Source organism: Myotis nattereri (assembly GCF_964212035.1).
Source record: "Myotis nattereri genome assembly, chromosome: 18".
In the NCBI taxonomy this organism is placed as follows: Eukaryota; Metazoa; Chordata; class Mammalia; order Chiroptera; family Vespertilionidae; genus Myotis; species Myotis nattereri.
The window spans coordinates 36946306-36962629 of NC_138093.1; the positions used below are offsets into that span (position 1 = coordinate 36946306).

Genomic DNA, 16324 nt, shown 5'->3' on the forward strand with positions numbered 1-16324 from the left:
CAAAACCTACCCCTGTTTACTCAATGCCTCCTTCCTTTCTATTATCAAGAGTTGAGTGAGGCCCCAGGAAAATAAATCCAATTATATGTGGAAGGGAGTAACTGTGCACCTTATCATCTACTAATCCCAAAGTTTAGCTCATCAAGTATTTTTCCAGTGGCAATACCCCAGAGCTTTTCTAGACAGAATCACTCAGTGGCAGATAGTATTTTCCAAAGATGGCCACAATAATTGCTTTCATCCAACAAGCTCTTCTTTAAAAGTGACCTTGACCATCTTCCTTTTGAGTTGTGGGTCTTTTCCCTCTCTCCTTGAACTTGGGTGGATCCTATGCCCTTGCATTTGAAAATTAGTGTGCCAGATGCCAGGATGCTTCAGCTCCCTTCCCCTTCAAAATTTTTCTTCTTCTTAGCTTTTCCTAGCTCTTTCCTCTCTCAGTCTCAGGTAGAGACACTTACCTCAAACTGAGCTGCTTTTCTTGAAGTTGTGCAAAAACTTTGGCTGGGGCAAATTTAATATCTTTTTTTTCTGGTCACTGAAGGCAAGAATCTCAAGTCCCACCCCCAGATCCTATAGGAGTCATGATAGTTAACAGAGAGGGTGAAGTTATCTACTAAAAAGTTGCTATCTACAAAAAGGTGTTACCTATAAAATGGCACCCATCCCAACCATGAGATAAAAACCACCCTTTGATGGTCTATAACTGTAAATTACCTTTGAGGGTCATGAACTCAAATGACCTGAAAGCCTTTCAGGCCAGAAAGAGAAACCCTTGTCCTTCGCCTCCCACCTTCACCTATTTCTAGACCTTTTCTTATGACAATGCCTTGGTCATCAGGATCTCAAACTGCAGGAGCTTGGGCTAGGGCTGGGACTGGGGCTGGAAGTAGGTGATTCAGAGAGTCACAGTTCAGAGGTCTAATGTCTCTTAAAGCCTGGGACCCAGGCTGGAGGCAATGCGTTGCTGCAGGTCCGTCTGTCAGGGCTATCAAAACAAAGTACCACTGACTGGGTGACTTAAACAACAGACATTTGTTTTCTCACAGTTCTGGAGACCAAAAGTCCAAGATCACTATATCAGTTGGGTTGGTGTCTACTGAGGCCTCACTCTTTGGCTTCAATCTCTCTGTGTCCTCCCATGGCTGTTTCTCCCTGTGTGTGCATTTCTGGTGTCGCTCCTCTTCTTAAAAGGACCCCAGGCATATTGCTAGTAAATTAGGGCCCTATTCCAATGACTTCATTTAACCTTAACTATATCTTTAAAGGCCCTATCTCCAAATAGTCATATTTTGAGAAATTGGGCTTAGGACTTCAACAAATGCAATGGTGGGTCCTGGAGAATGTCCAGTGTCCTTTAGGGAATATCTTCTTAGGCCCATCTTGCCCAGACCAAAGCCAGGGCATGCAATACGGCCAGAGGGAAGGGAGAGAGTGTGGAAGGTTGTGCCAATGTTTCCTGTCCTCCCAATGTGACAGCTGCCCAGGCTGCCCCTGGAGAGTGCAACGGCGTCTCACAGGAGCTACGAGGACCATGGCAGTTTCCAGGCACCAACTAGGTCCTGGACCATCATGTGCCTGGGCAGTGGGGTTCCTCATGATCCCACATCAGTTTATCTCCTCCCTCAGGGCAGATCCTACACAGGGGGGTTCTCTGTCTGTAGAGTGACTTCATCAGCACAGACTTCCTTCTTCTTTCTCCCTGCAAGGAGATAAGATAGAAGGTTACCCCTCCAATGTTTAGAATCTTAGTAACCTTGACCCAGCCCAAGGTCATCTCAGGCAAAAAAACCCCACACCCACAACCCTCCCCCCGCCCCCCATTTTATCAAGACCATGGAAAAGGAGATGCTTCAAAGACAAGTAGTTCTTCCTACTGTCTAGCCTCCCTCGGCAGCTATGCCATGCATTTAGCTATAAAGAGTATAGAAAGTTAGAGCTGGGATGGACCCAATTAAATGGCCAGAAGCCACATGGCAGAGCCAGAGCCAGCTCTGGACTCCCTGTGAGGAGCCTTTCTGTCCTTCTCGGTGGCCAAAGCCACTCTTTTCTGAGCCTTGACAACGTTAAGCTGAGTGCGAGAAGGTTGATTAGGGAGGGATGGCCAAGGGGTTTGGGGGTTCTTTTTGGGGTAATGAAAATGTTCTAAAATTGATTGTGGTGATGGATACACAACTCTGTGAATACAATAAAAGCCACTGAATTGTATGCACTTTATTTTTTAAAAAATGTATTTCTTTATTGATTTCAAAGAGGAAGTGAGAAGGAGAGAGAGATAGAAACATCAATGATGAGAGAGAATCATTGATCGGCTGCCTCCTGTACACCCCCTACTGGGGATCGAGCCCACAACCCAGGCATGTGCCCTTGGCCGGAATCGAACCCAGGACCCATCGGTCTGCAGGCCGACACTATCCACTGAGCCAAGTCGGCCAGGGCTGTATGCAGTTTAAATGGGTGAATTGTATGGTATGTGAATTATATTTCAATAAAGCTATTAAAACAAAAAGCTGCTCTTTCCCAGCTTCTACATAAATCCCAGGGACCGCCTGGGACAGACAGGGCCCCTGGATGGAGTGTGACCTCAGCTGCTTTTCCCCATCCCCAGGGAATGAACATACAAGAGCCAGCCCTCTGCTCCAGCTCTATGCTGAGCGACTCAGGCCTTATGCCTCCTTCTCCTTGCTGACCCGCTCTCTCCACCCTGTGCCAGCAAGCCACACAGCCTGCAATGCACAAAACCAGGAAGCCCAGGCCAATGGAGGTGCTTTTTTCGGGGGGGAGGGGGCATTAGGGGCAAAGGCAGGGCTGATGGGTATAGAGCTCAGAACCTGGCTGACCACTGAGTTTCCCCTTTCTTCTCCTTGACAAAGAGGCACGATCAGCTCCAGGCAGATAGCACTTTGCTCAGAGAATATTTTCTAGGCAACAAGGGGTTGGGATTCGACTAAACTTTTACTCAACAAACTTTATTGATACAGCTATGTAACAGAAACTATTGCTAGATGCCCAGTGGTGACCCAGCATTTGCCTTTAAAGGGTTAAGAATTTTGTGGGAGAGTAAGTGCAATCAGTGCTGTGAGTGGGGTAAGCGATGGGCATTAAAGGCAGAACATTAGCCAGCCAGTGTGGCTCAATGTTGAGCATCGACCTATGAGCCAGAAGGTCACAGTTCAATTCCCAGTCAGGGCATGTGCCCAGGTTGCGGGATTGATCCCTGTTGTGGGGTGTGCAGGGGCAGCCAATCAATGATTCTCTCTCATCATTGATGTTTCTATCTCTTTCTCCTCCCCCTCTTTGACATAGATAAAATATAGATCTTATAGGAGATAATCCAATGAAGGAGTTGAGTGGGAAATCATGGAAAGTGTGTTCTAGACAGGGAAAATGGAATGTGCAAAGGCCTGAAGATGTATGTAAGAGAATAGCTCACTTGAAGAGCTACAAAAGAACTTCAATTCTTATTGGAGGCCAGAATGCAAGATGGAGAGGGCCAAGATAAGAGGTGGGAGAGGTATAGAGGGCAGACAATCTGAAGACAAATAGGAAAAGGTCCAAATCTGCCCATCTTTCCAGTAGATTTAGCTCCCCACCCACCTCCAGCACTTGCAGAACTCCCACCTGAGCAGGGGCCCCAGTACCAGGCAGAGAGACCAGCCAGGACCAGAAGCAGCAAGACCGGCACCACCACCAGCAGCACATCCTTGTAGGAGGCCTTCCCTGGGGCAGGACATGGAGGGGGCAGGGTCAGAAGTGGACTTGATGCTTCACTACCCCACAATGACCTTTGACCTGTGGCATACCTGCCTCATGATGGCAGCTCTCCCAGGGGGTGACTATAGTCGAATTCCAGCTGACGGGGTTGGAGACAATGCAGGAAAAGGCCATGCCCTTGTCTTCTGGTCCCAGCGAAACCCTCAACACCTGTCCATCTGTGAAGAGGCCATGTGCCTTGATACCAAAGTCCATGGTCCCCTCCTGTCGCCAGCTATAGGTTATGTCACTGATGTTGGGGACCCAACAGGATAGGAAAGCCTGGCAGGTCTTGGAGGGCTGAGATACAGCAATGAACACTTGTACCGTAGGCCTGGGTACTGCATCTGGGCAAAAATAGTAGAGCAGGTCTGGGTTACTGGGGTGCTGGGCAGGGCCCTCGCCCTGGCTCTGGGATCCACACCGGGGTAGGTAACGCCTCTGACTAGTCCACTCTTGTTCCCAAACCTTGTCTGGCTTCCTGTTGACCGCAGGACCAAAGCTGAATTCCTAAGTGTGGGATTCCAAATCCTCCATAAAATGGTTGATGTCCATCTCTCCAGCTATCCCTCCTGCTGGTCCTCCCTAATTTCCAGTCCTCTCAAACATGTCATGCTCTTCCATGCTTTCATATGTCTCAGCAGTGCACACATACCTTTATCTTCTCGGCCCCCTAGAAAACAGTGGGCCCAGCTTGGACACACTGCCTGCTGCCCTGACTGCAAAGCCTTCCCTGACACTCCAGGCGTGGTGCTGAGCTTTCCAAGCCCTCTGTCTGTCTCTTGTCATAGCACTTCCCCCTGATATATCAACCAGAGAGATGGTGAGCATTTATCACATCAGGCACAAAACAAAACAACAACCAAAACAACAGCAGCAGCAGCAGCGCCCATCATACACATGCCTGGACTTTTGGAGATTAGAGTTTGGTGAGGCAGACAAATGCTGACAAGAAATGATTAAGAAAATAATTACAATGGTGCAAATAGGGCTATGAAGGGGCTCTGTCTTGTTATCTTCATAATCCTCACTCTCTAGGTGCTCAGCTGCCTGGGCCATTCAACAAACTGGTGTCCTGCTCCCCTTTCCTACGCAGGTTGATGAGTCAATCCCGGGTTTCCCTGGCAAGGGGGGCCAGCGGGAGAGCCTGCTGGTGACAATGAGGGCTCAGTGTCTGACAGCATTCCAAAGCCAAGCAGAGTAAAACCTCATGGATGCCAGCTCAGTGTGTTGGGATTTGGAATATGAAAAAAGAAAAAAAAAATGCTGGGCACACTAATAGTATAAACAAAGTTTACAGGGGAGATATTTATACTCCTCAGGAGGACAAGCTGCTTCCAAACACGATGAGCACATTGACATGTCTGGTAACTGATCTGCTAATTCAAATCCTTCTTTATCTATTGTTAGAGCAGAGCGCCTAAGGACGGCTGTTTGGCCGTTTTGTGCAATTAGTTCTAATCAAGCTATGCATTTGGAAGCAATAAAACAGCAATTTCCTCACAATTTGTAATTCGGATGCTGAGAACAAGGCCTTCTGGAGCCTCGCGGTATGGGTGCTGCATGTGTTCTCACACTCATGTCCTCATCTCCCATGGGCAGCAGCTGAGACTCAACAAGGGAGGAGCCCCAGGGCTGCCTGTACGGTTGTGTAGGTTACTCACTGCACGAGGGCCTTGGCCAGGGGGGAACAGGGGAAGGTGGGGGTGCTGAAACCCAGCCAGCACGCTGTTTGCCAAACTGTACTCCAGGTTCAGGGCCGCATGCATCCAGAGGGACACCCGTCTAAGTGCTTGTCAGCACCCTGAGTGGCAGCCAGTTAGCTGTCTCAGGGAGGGGGCGGGGTGTTTCTCTCCTCCCAATTTGCTACTGCCTTTCTCTCCCTCATTGTTTCCCTCTTCCTAGCTGTCACCCCTACTCTCCATTCCTGAATTTGAACCTTGTCCTCCGCTCTACGCTACCAAATTTCCAAGGTTTTACTACAATTGTGCTTTGGGGTCATTCACATATCATTTCCAAGCCACTAGGTATCTAAATGAGAGCTGGAAGGCCATTGTTTTTTCTTGACCATAAGAAATATAGTAAAGGTGGTAGAGGTGGAGGTGATGGCGGAGGGGTGGAGGTAGAGGTAGAAATAGTAATAGTGGTAGAAGTAATGGTGGAGGTAGAGGTGGTAGTGGTGGTGGCTGTGAAGGTGATGGGGGTAATGGAGATAGAGGTGGAGCTGATAGTGGAGTGGTGAAGTTGGATAGTTATAGTGATAGAAATGATGGTGGAGGTGAAGGTGGTGGTAATGGTAGGGTGATGAAGGAGGAAGGTAGAGATAGTGACGGTGGAGGTACATGTGGAGGTAGTGATAGTGGTAGAAGTGATGGTGGAGGTGGAGATGGTAGTGGTGGTGGAGGTAGTGGGGGTGGAGATGGAGGTAGTGATAGGGTGATGAAGGAGGAAGGTGGTGAAGGTGGAGGTAGTGATGGTGGAGGTGGAGGTAGAGATAGTGGTAGAAGTGATGGTGGAGGTGGAGATGGTAGTGGGGGTGGAGATGGAGGTGGTGATAGGGTGATGAGGGAGGAAGGCAGTGAAGGTGGAGGTGGTGCTGGTGGAGGTACATGTGAAGGTAGTGTTAGTGGTAGAAGTGATGGTGGAGGTAGAGGCGGTGATAGTGGTAGGTGATGAAGGAGGAAGGTGGTGATGGTGGAGGTGAGGATGGAGGAAGAAGATGTGGAGGTAGTGATAGTGGTAGAGGTTATGGTAGAGGTGGTTGTGATGGAGGTGGAGGTGAAGTTGCTGGAAAGAAAGCCCCTTTCTGTCCCCAGTGAATTCAGACACCTGAGCTGAGGTGCTGAGTGAGGCTGCATGAATGACCCTGCAAACCCATGCAGAGCAGAGGTCTGCCTGCTGAGCCAGGCTAACCTACAGAATTGTGAGAAATAAAATAGCTGTCTTTAGCCAATAAGGTTGGAGATGGTACGTTTTGCAACTACGAATGACTGAAAGAACCCATGAATATTATATATAGTTAAGATCTCTAAATATATTTGAAATAACTCTTAAAATATAAAATAAAAATTCTGTACTTCTAACTATAGTTGAATTATAAATTTTAATAAAAACATAGTGCCATAGTTTAATTGGCAATATTTTCCCTTTCAGTGGCCCAGAAAATAATGGCATGTCTTAATCTGACACCTTTGGACTGGTGAGGCACAGGTGAACTTCCGTCCCAGATGCTTTCCCAGCCCCACTGCACTTCACTGCCATGAGCATCTATGTGGCAACATCATGACGCCCACTTTACTAATGAGATGGCGAATGTCGGAGCTCAGCCTTGTGTCCAAGACCACTGAGTCCGGAAAATGCCACGCTGGGCTCAGACTAGGACTGTAGAGCGGGGCTGCTCCCGATCCAGCTCCCCTGGGGGAACCTGAGGAGCGTTCTCAGATGCGGCTGCAGGAGACTCTCTGAATCAGCCACGAAGTCAGAGGCCCAAGGTTTCTGGAACCCAGTTCTCCAGCTCCCAGGACTCAAGGTGCCCTTCCAGGACTTTGTGAGGGAAGGTGGGCAGAGAACCAGTGCCAGGCACACTCACCATACACCTTGAGCTGCAGGGTCTGGGTCCAGGCCCGGCCTTCAGTGTCCACGAGCAACACGGAGAAGTTGCCGCTGTCCCCAGGCTCCAGCGGCCGGAGCTCCAGGCTCAGGTTGTGGTGCAGCCGGGTGCGGCCCAGGAAGCGGGAGTGGTACAGGGTCTCCAGGGAGCCCCGGAAAGACGTGGCCAGGAGCTCCTCCGAGGGCCAGAGAGACAGCCAGATGGCCTCTCGGACTTGGAAGCCAGGGTGGCACTCTGCCGCCAGCAGCACCGAGCCCCCCACCTGGCCCTGCACGTGGGCACCAGTAGCCGCGACAGGAAGCGGTCCTGCAAGAACAGAGCCACGTCACTCCGCCTGCCCGAGGCTCCCCAATCTCTCCTGCAAGCAGCACAGAGCAAATTGGGGCTCCTCTCCCCCCACTCCCTTCACCCACGTTGAGAATGCACTGTCCCAGGGGCTGGGAACAAAGTTAAAAAGAATTCATACCTGTGCTCATGGAGCTCAGAGAGGAAGCCAAGCAATTAACATATAGTAAAATATAGCAATTAAAATATAGCAAGCCAAGTGCCATCATGGGAAAAGGGGGGGACTCTGGGAGAACACGGGTAGCGTGAGGGTGTAACCTCACCTGGTCTGGAGGGTTCAGGTAAACTGAGGCCAAAGGAGAAGCGGAATTTGGCAGGCCAAGCAGAGGGCTGGCTGGCGCGGGGGGTGGGAAGCGTTACAGGCCGAGGGGACAGCGACGGCCAGGGGGGAGAGAGCATGTGCACAGGGAACTGAAAGTAGGTCTCTGCGGGGGGGGGAGGGGGGGGGTAAGAATGGTGCTGCAGAGTTGGGACGTAGAAACGCAGGGAATTTACAGAGAGAACCAGATTGTGCAGGGCCCTGAGGGTGACACTGGCACCTGGGCTTTGTCCTCCGAGCAATGAGGGCCCTAGAAGAGGTTTTAGGTAAGAGAGGGACAGGATTAGAGGCCTGTGAGAGAGATCGCTCCTGGAGCGGGCAGAGGAGGCCTGTAGGTGGGGCAAACCCGAGGCTGCTTGTGTTAACCCAGGGGTGGGGACCCTCCTGTCCTCGGGCCGTATAAGGCCGGCAAAATCATTGGGTCTGGCCCTGCCAAGGCCTGAGGGGTGAGTTCACTAAATGTCTGGCCCAATATGGCCGGCTAATGTTTACGTTGATTATTTCGAATGGCCCTCGGATGATGCTATAAAGATCCAAATGGCCCTCAACCAAAAAAGGGTCCCCACCCCTGTTTAATCCAAAGGTGAGTGATGGAAGTTTGTATTGAGGGGGAGCAACAGAGGGGAGTAGAGGTGGCAGGAACTGAGAGAGATAAGAAGTGTAATCAGCCAAAACCGGCTTGGCTCAGTGGATAAAGCGTCAGCCTGTGGACTGAAAGGTCCCAGGTTTGATTCCGATCAAGGGCATGTACCTGGGTTGCGGGCACATCCCCAGTAGGAGGTGTGCAAGAGGCGGCTCATCGATGTTTCTAACTATCTCTCTCCCTTCCTCTGTAAAAAAATCAATTAAAAATATATTAAAAAAAGAAGAAGAAGTGTAATCAGTGGACCTGGTAGTAGATTGGGTCTGAGAAGCGAAGGAGCAAGGAGTCAAGGATGGCTCCCAGGTCCTTGGAACCCACAAGGTGCCAGTTCTCTGTGACCCAGGACAGGAGGAGAAGCAGAAAGGGGAGAGGCGGCAGGGGGCTGAGTGTTGCTGGGAACGTGTGGAGTTTGAGGCCTGTGGGTGATGCCTCTGCTTCAAGTGCGCCCTGCCCCCTTCACAGGCTAATGTCTGCTCATCCTTGAAGCATCAGGGTTCCCTAATCTCCCCCGTCCATCCCTGCAGGTTACACACTCATTCTCCGCGTTCCCTCAGCAGCCTGGGATCCTTGCTATGAATTGGCCTTGTTTCTGCTGTTATCGCATGGTTATGAGTCAGTGTCTCCCGCTGGCCTGTGAGTTCCTCTCTCCATCTTTGCACTCCCAATTCCCACTCTGTTCAGGAGGAGGATGTAGAAACTCAGCAAGTTTTACAGAACGAATGGCAGGATTTGCTGATTTACCTAGTGCCTGGCATAGTGGTGGCTGCAGGGGTGCAGGGCAGAACGAGAGGAGATGTGAGACAGACCCAGGTGCTGGGAGTTCGGTTAAGGAGACGTGCTCTGAATGGTCACTCAACCAGCCACTGGTAACTCTAGCCAGCCGTGGGCAAACTATGGCCCGCGGGCCGGATCTGGCCCGTTAGGCTGTTCTATCCGCCCGCGGAGCCGAAAGAGCGGAGGGTTCTCTTGCTCTCCCCTCTGCTCCTTCACCAGCAGCAGTGCTAACATGTATTAGTTCACACAAACACTCCATCCATGCTTTTGTTCTGGCCCTCTGGTCCAGTTTAAGAACCCATTGTGGCCCTCGAGTCAAAAAGTTTGCCCACCCCTGCCTAGCCCCTCATACGCCTCCCTGCACTCCCTGGCGCCAACCATCTCCGGCTTGATTGGCGATGACTTCAGGGGAATGCAGGGCAGAGACAGGATGTAGAGGAGAAATAGCACTGGATGGCCGTCAGGACTCCTGGGTCCTAGCCAGCCCCGCTCTGCCCAGAATGAGCCATGTGACCTTCAGCAATTACGCTCCTTTCTGGGCTCACACCGTCCCCTCCATAACGCAAGGGGTGCACCCATCAGTTGTACTCACTTCGTTTACCACCAAGAGGCTTTTGGCGAAATTATTTTTGCCTCCCAAGGCCAAGGATTTGAAAGATTTTTGAACCAAACAGATTTCTTTTTTGTGAGGAATTTCCTTCACATGTCTAGAAATGTTGAAATCTGCAGAGATTGGAGCCCTCAAGCTTGGAGACTCTGGAGGGACACTGGACAGAGTCATCTCCAAGTCACTGTGAGTCTGAGGTGGACAAAGGTGTCTGTCTTGGCTACACCCCCGGACTCCCATGCCCTGGCCTTGCGGTGCTGAGCCGCGTCATACTGAGCACTTCTCACCCAAGGGAGGGAAGTCGGGCACCAGGCAGACTGCAGGGATTGCCTGGGGCTGAAGAGACCAACAGGCAGGCATCCCATCACCAGATCATCCGTCCTCCAGGCCCACATGTGCTGCATTAAACTTGCTCTGGCCTCTCATCCCTACTCAGTACCCCTTACACAGACCTCTTGACGGGCCCTGGCTTCCCACAGGCTGTTGGAAATACATCCTCAGATTGAAAGATCCCTGCTCTGCCCTGCCCTCCCTGTGCTCCTCAGACACACAGTATTTAGAATCCTCACGTGTTAGCACTGCCAGACCCTCACCCTTCTCACAGCCAGCTCTTTCCAAACCACTGGTGCCAGCAGCCTCAGTCTTAACAGCCTCTCCAAACTAAACCGACTTCTCCCAGGGCTGCTGCCTCCTGCCGCCCAGGACCCTGCATCTCTTTGCCTGGCCTAGTTTTAAAAGTTGCCCCAAAGCCCTGGCTGGTGTGGCTCAGTGGATAGAGCGTCGGCCTGGGGACTGAAGGGTCCTGGGTTCGATTCCCGGTCAAGGGCACATGCCTGGGTTGCAGGCTCAACCCCTAGTAGGGGTCGTTCAGGAGGCAGCCGGTCCATGATTCTCTCTCATCATGGATGTTTCTCTCTCTCCCCCTCTCTCTTCCTCTCTGAAATCAATAAAAATATATTAAAAAAAAAAAAGTTTCCCCAAAGCTTGCATCAGTATTGCCGACCTCCTCCCAGCGCCTGGGTTCTTACTTGGGATTGGGGGACCCTGTGCAGACATCTGGTGAGGGGCGGCCGGCCGGAGGGGGCAGCTCTTTGAGGACAGGCCACTCACCTGCCCCACTTACCTGCCCAGAGAAGGGGCATCCACAGGGACCACACAGCCGCCCTTCTCCGGAGAGCCAGGAGCGCTCCCCCGACCGCCAGCACCCAGGACATCCTCTGCCTGCGGGGAAGGCTTGAATGGGGACAGGCGGCGTGGCTGCATCGAAGGAGCTGTGACCCTTCTGGAAAGTCCCATGTGCAGAAGGAGGAATCTCCACTCAAAACAAGAGGCCCCGGAACTGAGAACATCCCGAGGAAAGTGGAAGTTGGCTGCAGGCCTGGCTGGGCTCTTCCAGGAGCCGATTCTTGTAAGTCAGTCCCTTTCCCGGGCCTTTGGCTGGATATGCAGTCGCAGGCCACAGGCCCCCACACAAGCCCACATCCTATCCTCCAACTCCCCGGGGGGGTGGGGGTGGGGGGCTAAGTGGGCAACAGGGAAAGCGAAGGCCCCGGGGAGGAATCCCTTAGGGCTGAAGTGGGTAAGAATGAGGAGGGGGTTGGGGTCAGATTCCAGGGGCCTGGAATACTGGGGTTGGTATCAGACTTCGGTTCTGGAGACCAGCGGCTTTCCCCCTGTGGCATACGAGGCTTCTGCGTGGGTCGGGGTAGCAGGGCAGCGAGGGGCTCTCCACTCCGAGTGGTTCTGGAGCTGGTGGTCACGGGGAGGCCCTGAGCAGCTCCTCGTGGAGGGAGGGGCTGGGGAGGACGGCATCAGGGCTGCTTGGGGAGAGAGAGGCGGCAGGGAAGCCCTGGGGGCAGCGGTTGTGATGGTTCTGACCGAAGCAGGAAGGAGCTCTCCAGAGAGAGGGCAGAGCAGGGATCCTGACAGAGCTGCCTGGCTCTGGGCAGAGGCCAAAGGAAGGCAGTCGTGATGAGCCATTGCCAAGTCCATCACTCACGCAGCAGGGATTGGCTGAGCATCTTCTCTGAGCCAGGGGCAAGGGACACACAGGTGAAAGGCACAGCGCCTGCCCCCCAGGCGTCTGCAGTTGTGATGAGAAGACAGGCTAAGTAACCCAGTCATCACCACCAGCACAGGAGGGGGTCAGGGAGAACTAGGAAATACGCCCCCCACTCCCCCCAGGGCAAACCTCAGGGTGAAACTGATGGGGAGGAGGGAGGGGGTCGGGGGGGGGGGGGGTACAGGAAAACATCCCACCTTCGGAGAAAATGGACCAGGAAGGCGCAGGAAGGGTTAAGCCTGCGGGGCAGGTTCCCCACTGCCATTCACTGGTCAGACCACAGCATTTACCCCGCTCCAGGGCGTGCACTGGAGTCGATTGGCTGGTGAGTTCAAGGCCTCCTGCATTCCTTAGAGAGCAGCTGGCAATGGGCTGCCCCCAGCCTTCTAGGCCCTTCTGGAAGCGGGGTCAGGCACAGTAGTGCCATCAGCCCATCTCTGCTGGGGGCCAAGGGCTTGGGGCGGGGAGCAGGTGGTGACTATGGCCAAGCAGCTGCCTGAGCTCAAATGAACCTGGAGAGCTGCTGGGGGCAGAGACTCGGGGCCAGGGCACTGGGGTGGATGTGCAAGGTGCGCCATGCCCATGCGATGCCCCGTCTAGCTCCCTGGACTGGCCTGATGGCTGTGTTTCCTCCCAGGGGGAGAGGTGAGGAAGGGACAAAGGCTGTTAGAGGAGAGGAGAGAGTGGGGCAGGGAAGGAGGCAGAGGCAGAGCCCAGATAGAAGGGAGGAGCACGCAGCAGGCTTTTAGGAGCCAGGGGTGAGGAGGAGGGCAGCGTGGGGGAGCGCTGGCGGAACTTCAAGGCTGTGCTCAGGATGGGGGCTGAGAGCGCAGGAGCACCCCCAACCTACGCCCTGTCTTCCTGTCTGCCTTCAACTGTGCGGTTTCCCGTTTCCATAGAATGGAGAAGCTGCTGGCATGAGCTGCCGGCCGACAGCAAGCCACCAGGGCCTGGCCAGCCCCAAAGCTGCTGCCCGGGGCGGGGAGCCCAAGCCCTCCCACCCCCCTGCCAGCCAGTGCAGGCAGCCCTGCTGGGAGGAGGCAGGAAGGCTGGGTTTGAGGCAGGGCCTGGATGTGTGGATTGGATGCACCTCAAATACCCTGAGATTGTCAGCGTAGGTAACTAGATATTAACAAAGGCAGAGAGCAAAGGGAACCAGACATTATTAAGCATAATAAACTGGGAAGCAGAATCCAATATTCGGAGTGCTTCACTAAGAATTACAGCTCCCCCCACCTCCCCCCGGGCAGCCTCCACCCTCCAGAGGAATAAAAACAACAGAAGAAATTACTCTGCTGGGCGCATTGTGCAGCAAAAGCTCAGATGGCAACCGTAGAGGCCGGGGAAAGATCGGATAGGATAAGGGACCCAAATCCTGGAAGACGGAGGAAATAGATTGGTTAGGGAGTGGACACATCAGAAGCCTGGGAAAGCGTGGGAAGTTGAATGGTTAGTTTGAAGAAGTGCCTGGTTTTTCCCAAGCTTGAGATAATATATTCAGCCTGACAAAGGGTGCTCTCTCCTCTCTCTCTCTCTCTCTCACTAGTCCTGTTTGTTCGTGAATTTTGTGGTGCTCATGTAGGTCTAGCAGTCACCTGTGCCGGCAGCTGAGCAGACCCAACACGGCCACAGGGCCAGCTGAGCCCGGACTGTGCTGGCGGGATGGGGACAGATACGAACTATGCTTTGACACGCACAGAACTTTCTTACCTTGGCCTTTGTATCGGGCTTGATGAAGACAACACCGGCCTTCTTCCACAGGGGGATGGATGGAGATGAGACCCTGGAAACTTGGGGGCAGCCTTCTATCTGCACCCAAAATAAATCCCACCACACCACAATCTCCCGCGGGTGGGCCCCTGCGATCCCATGAAAGGTCCCACCTCCCCCCGCAAGAAGATGGCACTCTCACACATACACGGCCCTGAAGGTGATGCCTCCTTAAATTCTGTGCCCCAGGTGCCTCTCCTGCCTCCTCCTCGCCCTGGCCCTGTTGGGTGTAGGTAGAGGGAGTGGGACCTTTGATGGGCCAGTGACCTGATGCACACAACTGCAGAGGGAGAAACTGAAGGGCGAAGAGAGAATTCAGTGGAATGGCCTGGAGGAGCCGGGGTGGGAGGGGTCTGAGGCTTGGGTAGGGTCTGCTTTTCAGGCGAAGACACACATTCCCAGAGAGTTGAAGGGAGGCTGCAGAAGACAGAAACAAAGCCAGGATTGTGCTTTATTGAGACGAGAGAGCTGGAAACTCATCCGTCCCTTCACTCATTCACCAAACACGTTGCTGGCTCCCCATCTTGTGCACACGCACGCTTTAAACATTTATAGAGCATCTGGCATGTGTAATCCCTGGGAGGGTAGGAGCTCACACCGGTGATGACAGCGGTCATGACACTGACAATAAAAGTAACTATGCATCTGTAACCCCCGTGGGAAAGAATTCTGGAAACAAGTACAACACAGGCTGTTCTTTCAAAGAGCTCGAGAGAGGATCCCCCTGATCAGAGTCACAGTGAGCAATGGGTGCCGAAGCAGGAGACAGCTGACCACTCCGGGCCTGCCAAGGGCAGCCTCTTCCAGCAGGGCAGAGGGAGACAGGAAAGGTGTGCAGGGCACAACATTTCCCAGTGTTGGAAGAAAGAGCCTGGCTCTTTCCATCATGTCAATCCTGGCTATAGTTTCTGTTATCACAGTCAATACAAAGATGAAGGACTCAGAGCTGTTTAGCGGATGCTCATTGAAATAAAAATGTAGAAGGCCCTATTTCCTAACCGGATTTAAATTTAAAAATCTAGAAAGGAAAGAAGTCCCAACATGTGAAATCTGCCCGGTTCGGGGAAAGAGCTGTGCTCTATTTTCATTGTCTGTATCTAAACTGTAGAGCTGCATACCAGGCCAGGACTGAGTAGCGAATGATCTCTTACAATGAATGGAACTGACCACACCACAGTGCAGGCTGGTGTGTAGGTTCTTGACTGCCCACGATGGCCACCAGAGGGCAGCCATGAGGCTCTCAGCTACCCTCTGTCTCATTTAAGGGGGCAGCTCTAGGCTGCCTCTTCAGCCTCAACCCAGCTGTGCACTTCTTGCCTCTCTTCTTAGCCTGTAGGTGAGGTGACCCCATAGAGCCCAGGTCCCTAGAGGAGGCAAAGCCAGGTCACCCCTGCTGACTGACTGGGAGAGAAAAATAACGTTTCATAGCTCAGAGTCTTGAGACCGTGGAGGCTGCGGTGGGCAGTCCCGTGACAGTGGCACTGGGGCAGGCAGGTGTCCTGGCACCCTTCCTCGGTGTCTGCAGGGTCAGTCCCTCGAGAACTTGGAAAGTCCCATTGCCCGCGAGTGTCCTCAGGCCCCTGCTTTAAGGACGCCTGGGCTGAAGACCACGGGTCTCTGAAAGCTCCACTTCCCCTTTGTTCTTGATGGGGTCCCCCGCCCCCGTTTTCTTAATAAGTGTTTGTTTTGAGAAATTCCAGCTCATTCTTCTCTAGACTAAGGGAAAAGGGTGTTTTCAGTTGTGCAAATACCGCTGGGCTGGGGAAAACTTCTAGGAGACAGCAAAGCGCCTGAGAGGCCAGGCCCGTGGTGTGTGTGTGTGTGTGTGTGTGTGTGTGTGTGTGTGTGAGCAGAACTTGTCAAACAAAATAAAAAATAGTCTGGGGGCTTCGTTAGAAATAAATAATAAAGATCTATTCAAGAGTCTTAGAATTTGCAAATGGAAACACAGGAAGGCAAAAATCCAGAAGTGTTCCAAAAAAGATGAAAACATTAAGAGTTTTTATAGTAGAAAGTGCATTCGTGAGAATAGCCAGTCCTGCATTCTTAGCAGTAGGACTGGTCGAGGGCGGGTATCAGCCAGATCAGTTGGTCTGGATGATGGATGCCAGGTGGTCTGGGTATGTGAGTCCTTCAGGAGGTAACCACAGGGTGATCCAGGCATCGATGCTGGACCGGAAAGTTCAAAAGTTTAAGTTTCTCGGTTGTCAAAACAATAATAAAATCATTTTCTCCTGCCTCAGCCTGAAGCCTAGTAACCTCCATCTTGGGTAAAAACTGCTGTTTAAAATTTTAACCCTGCTATTCTGGCTTCTGCAAATGTTTGCTTGCTTAAATAATAAGGAAAATAAGACGACTCCCATTCCAGAGAGGCCATAAACTGTGCCCCAGACAGAGTTGTCAGTGCTGGCGCCAGGCCAGGCCTCGAGATGTGGTCTCACGGC

The 16324-nt window shown here is 52.5% G+C and overlaps 1 protein-coding gene across 1 annotated transcript; it reads right to left on the reverse strand.

Moving 5' to 3' along the window:
- Nucleotides 1–1634: 1634 nt before the first annotated feature.
- On the reverse strand, nucleotides 1635–11262 carry SLAMF8 (SLAM family member 8; the record flags this gene model as incomplete). The annotated part of the gene is made up of 5 exons (XM_081113031.1): nucleotides 1635–1699; nucleotides 3595–3717; nucleotides 3801–4097; nucleotides 7340–7666; nucleotides 11172–11262. 5 exons carry the CDS (start codon nucleotides 11260–11262, stop codon nucleotides 1635–1637), a joined length of 903 nt encoding a protein of 300 aa, XP_080969157.1.
- Between the last annotated feature and the right edge of the window lie 5062 nt (nucleotides 11263–16324).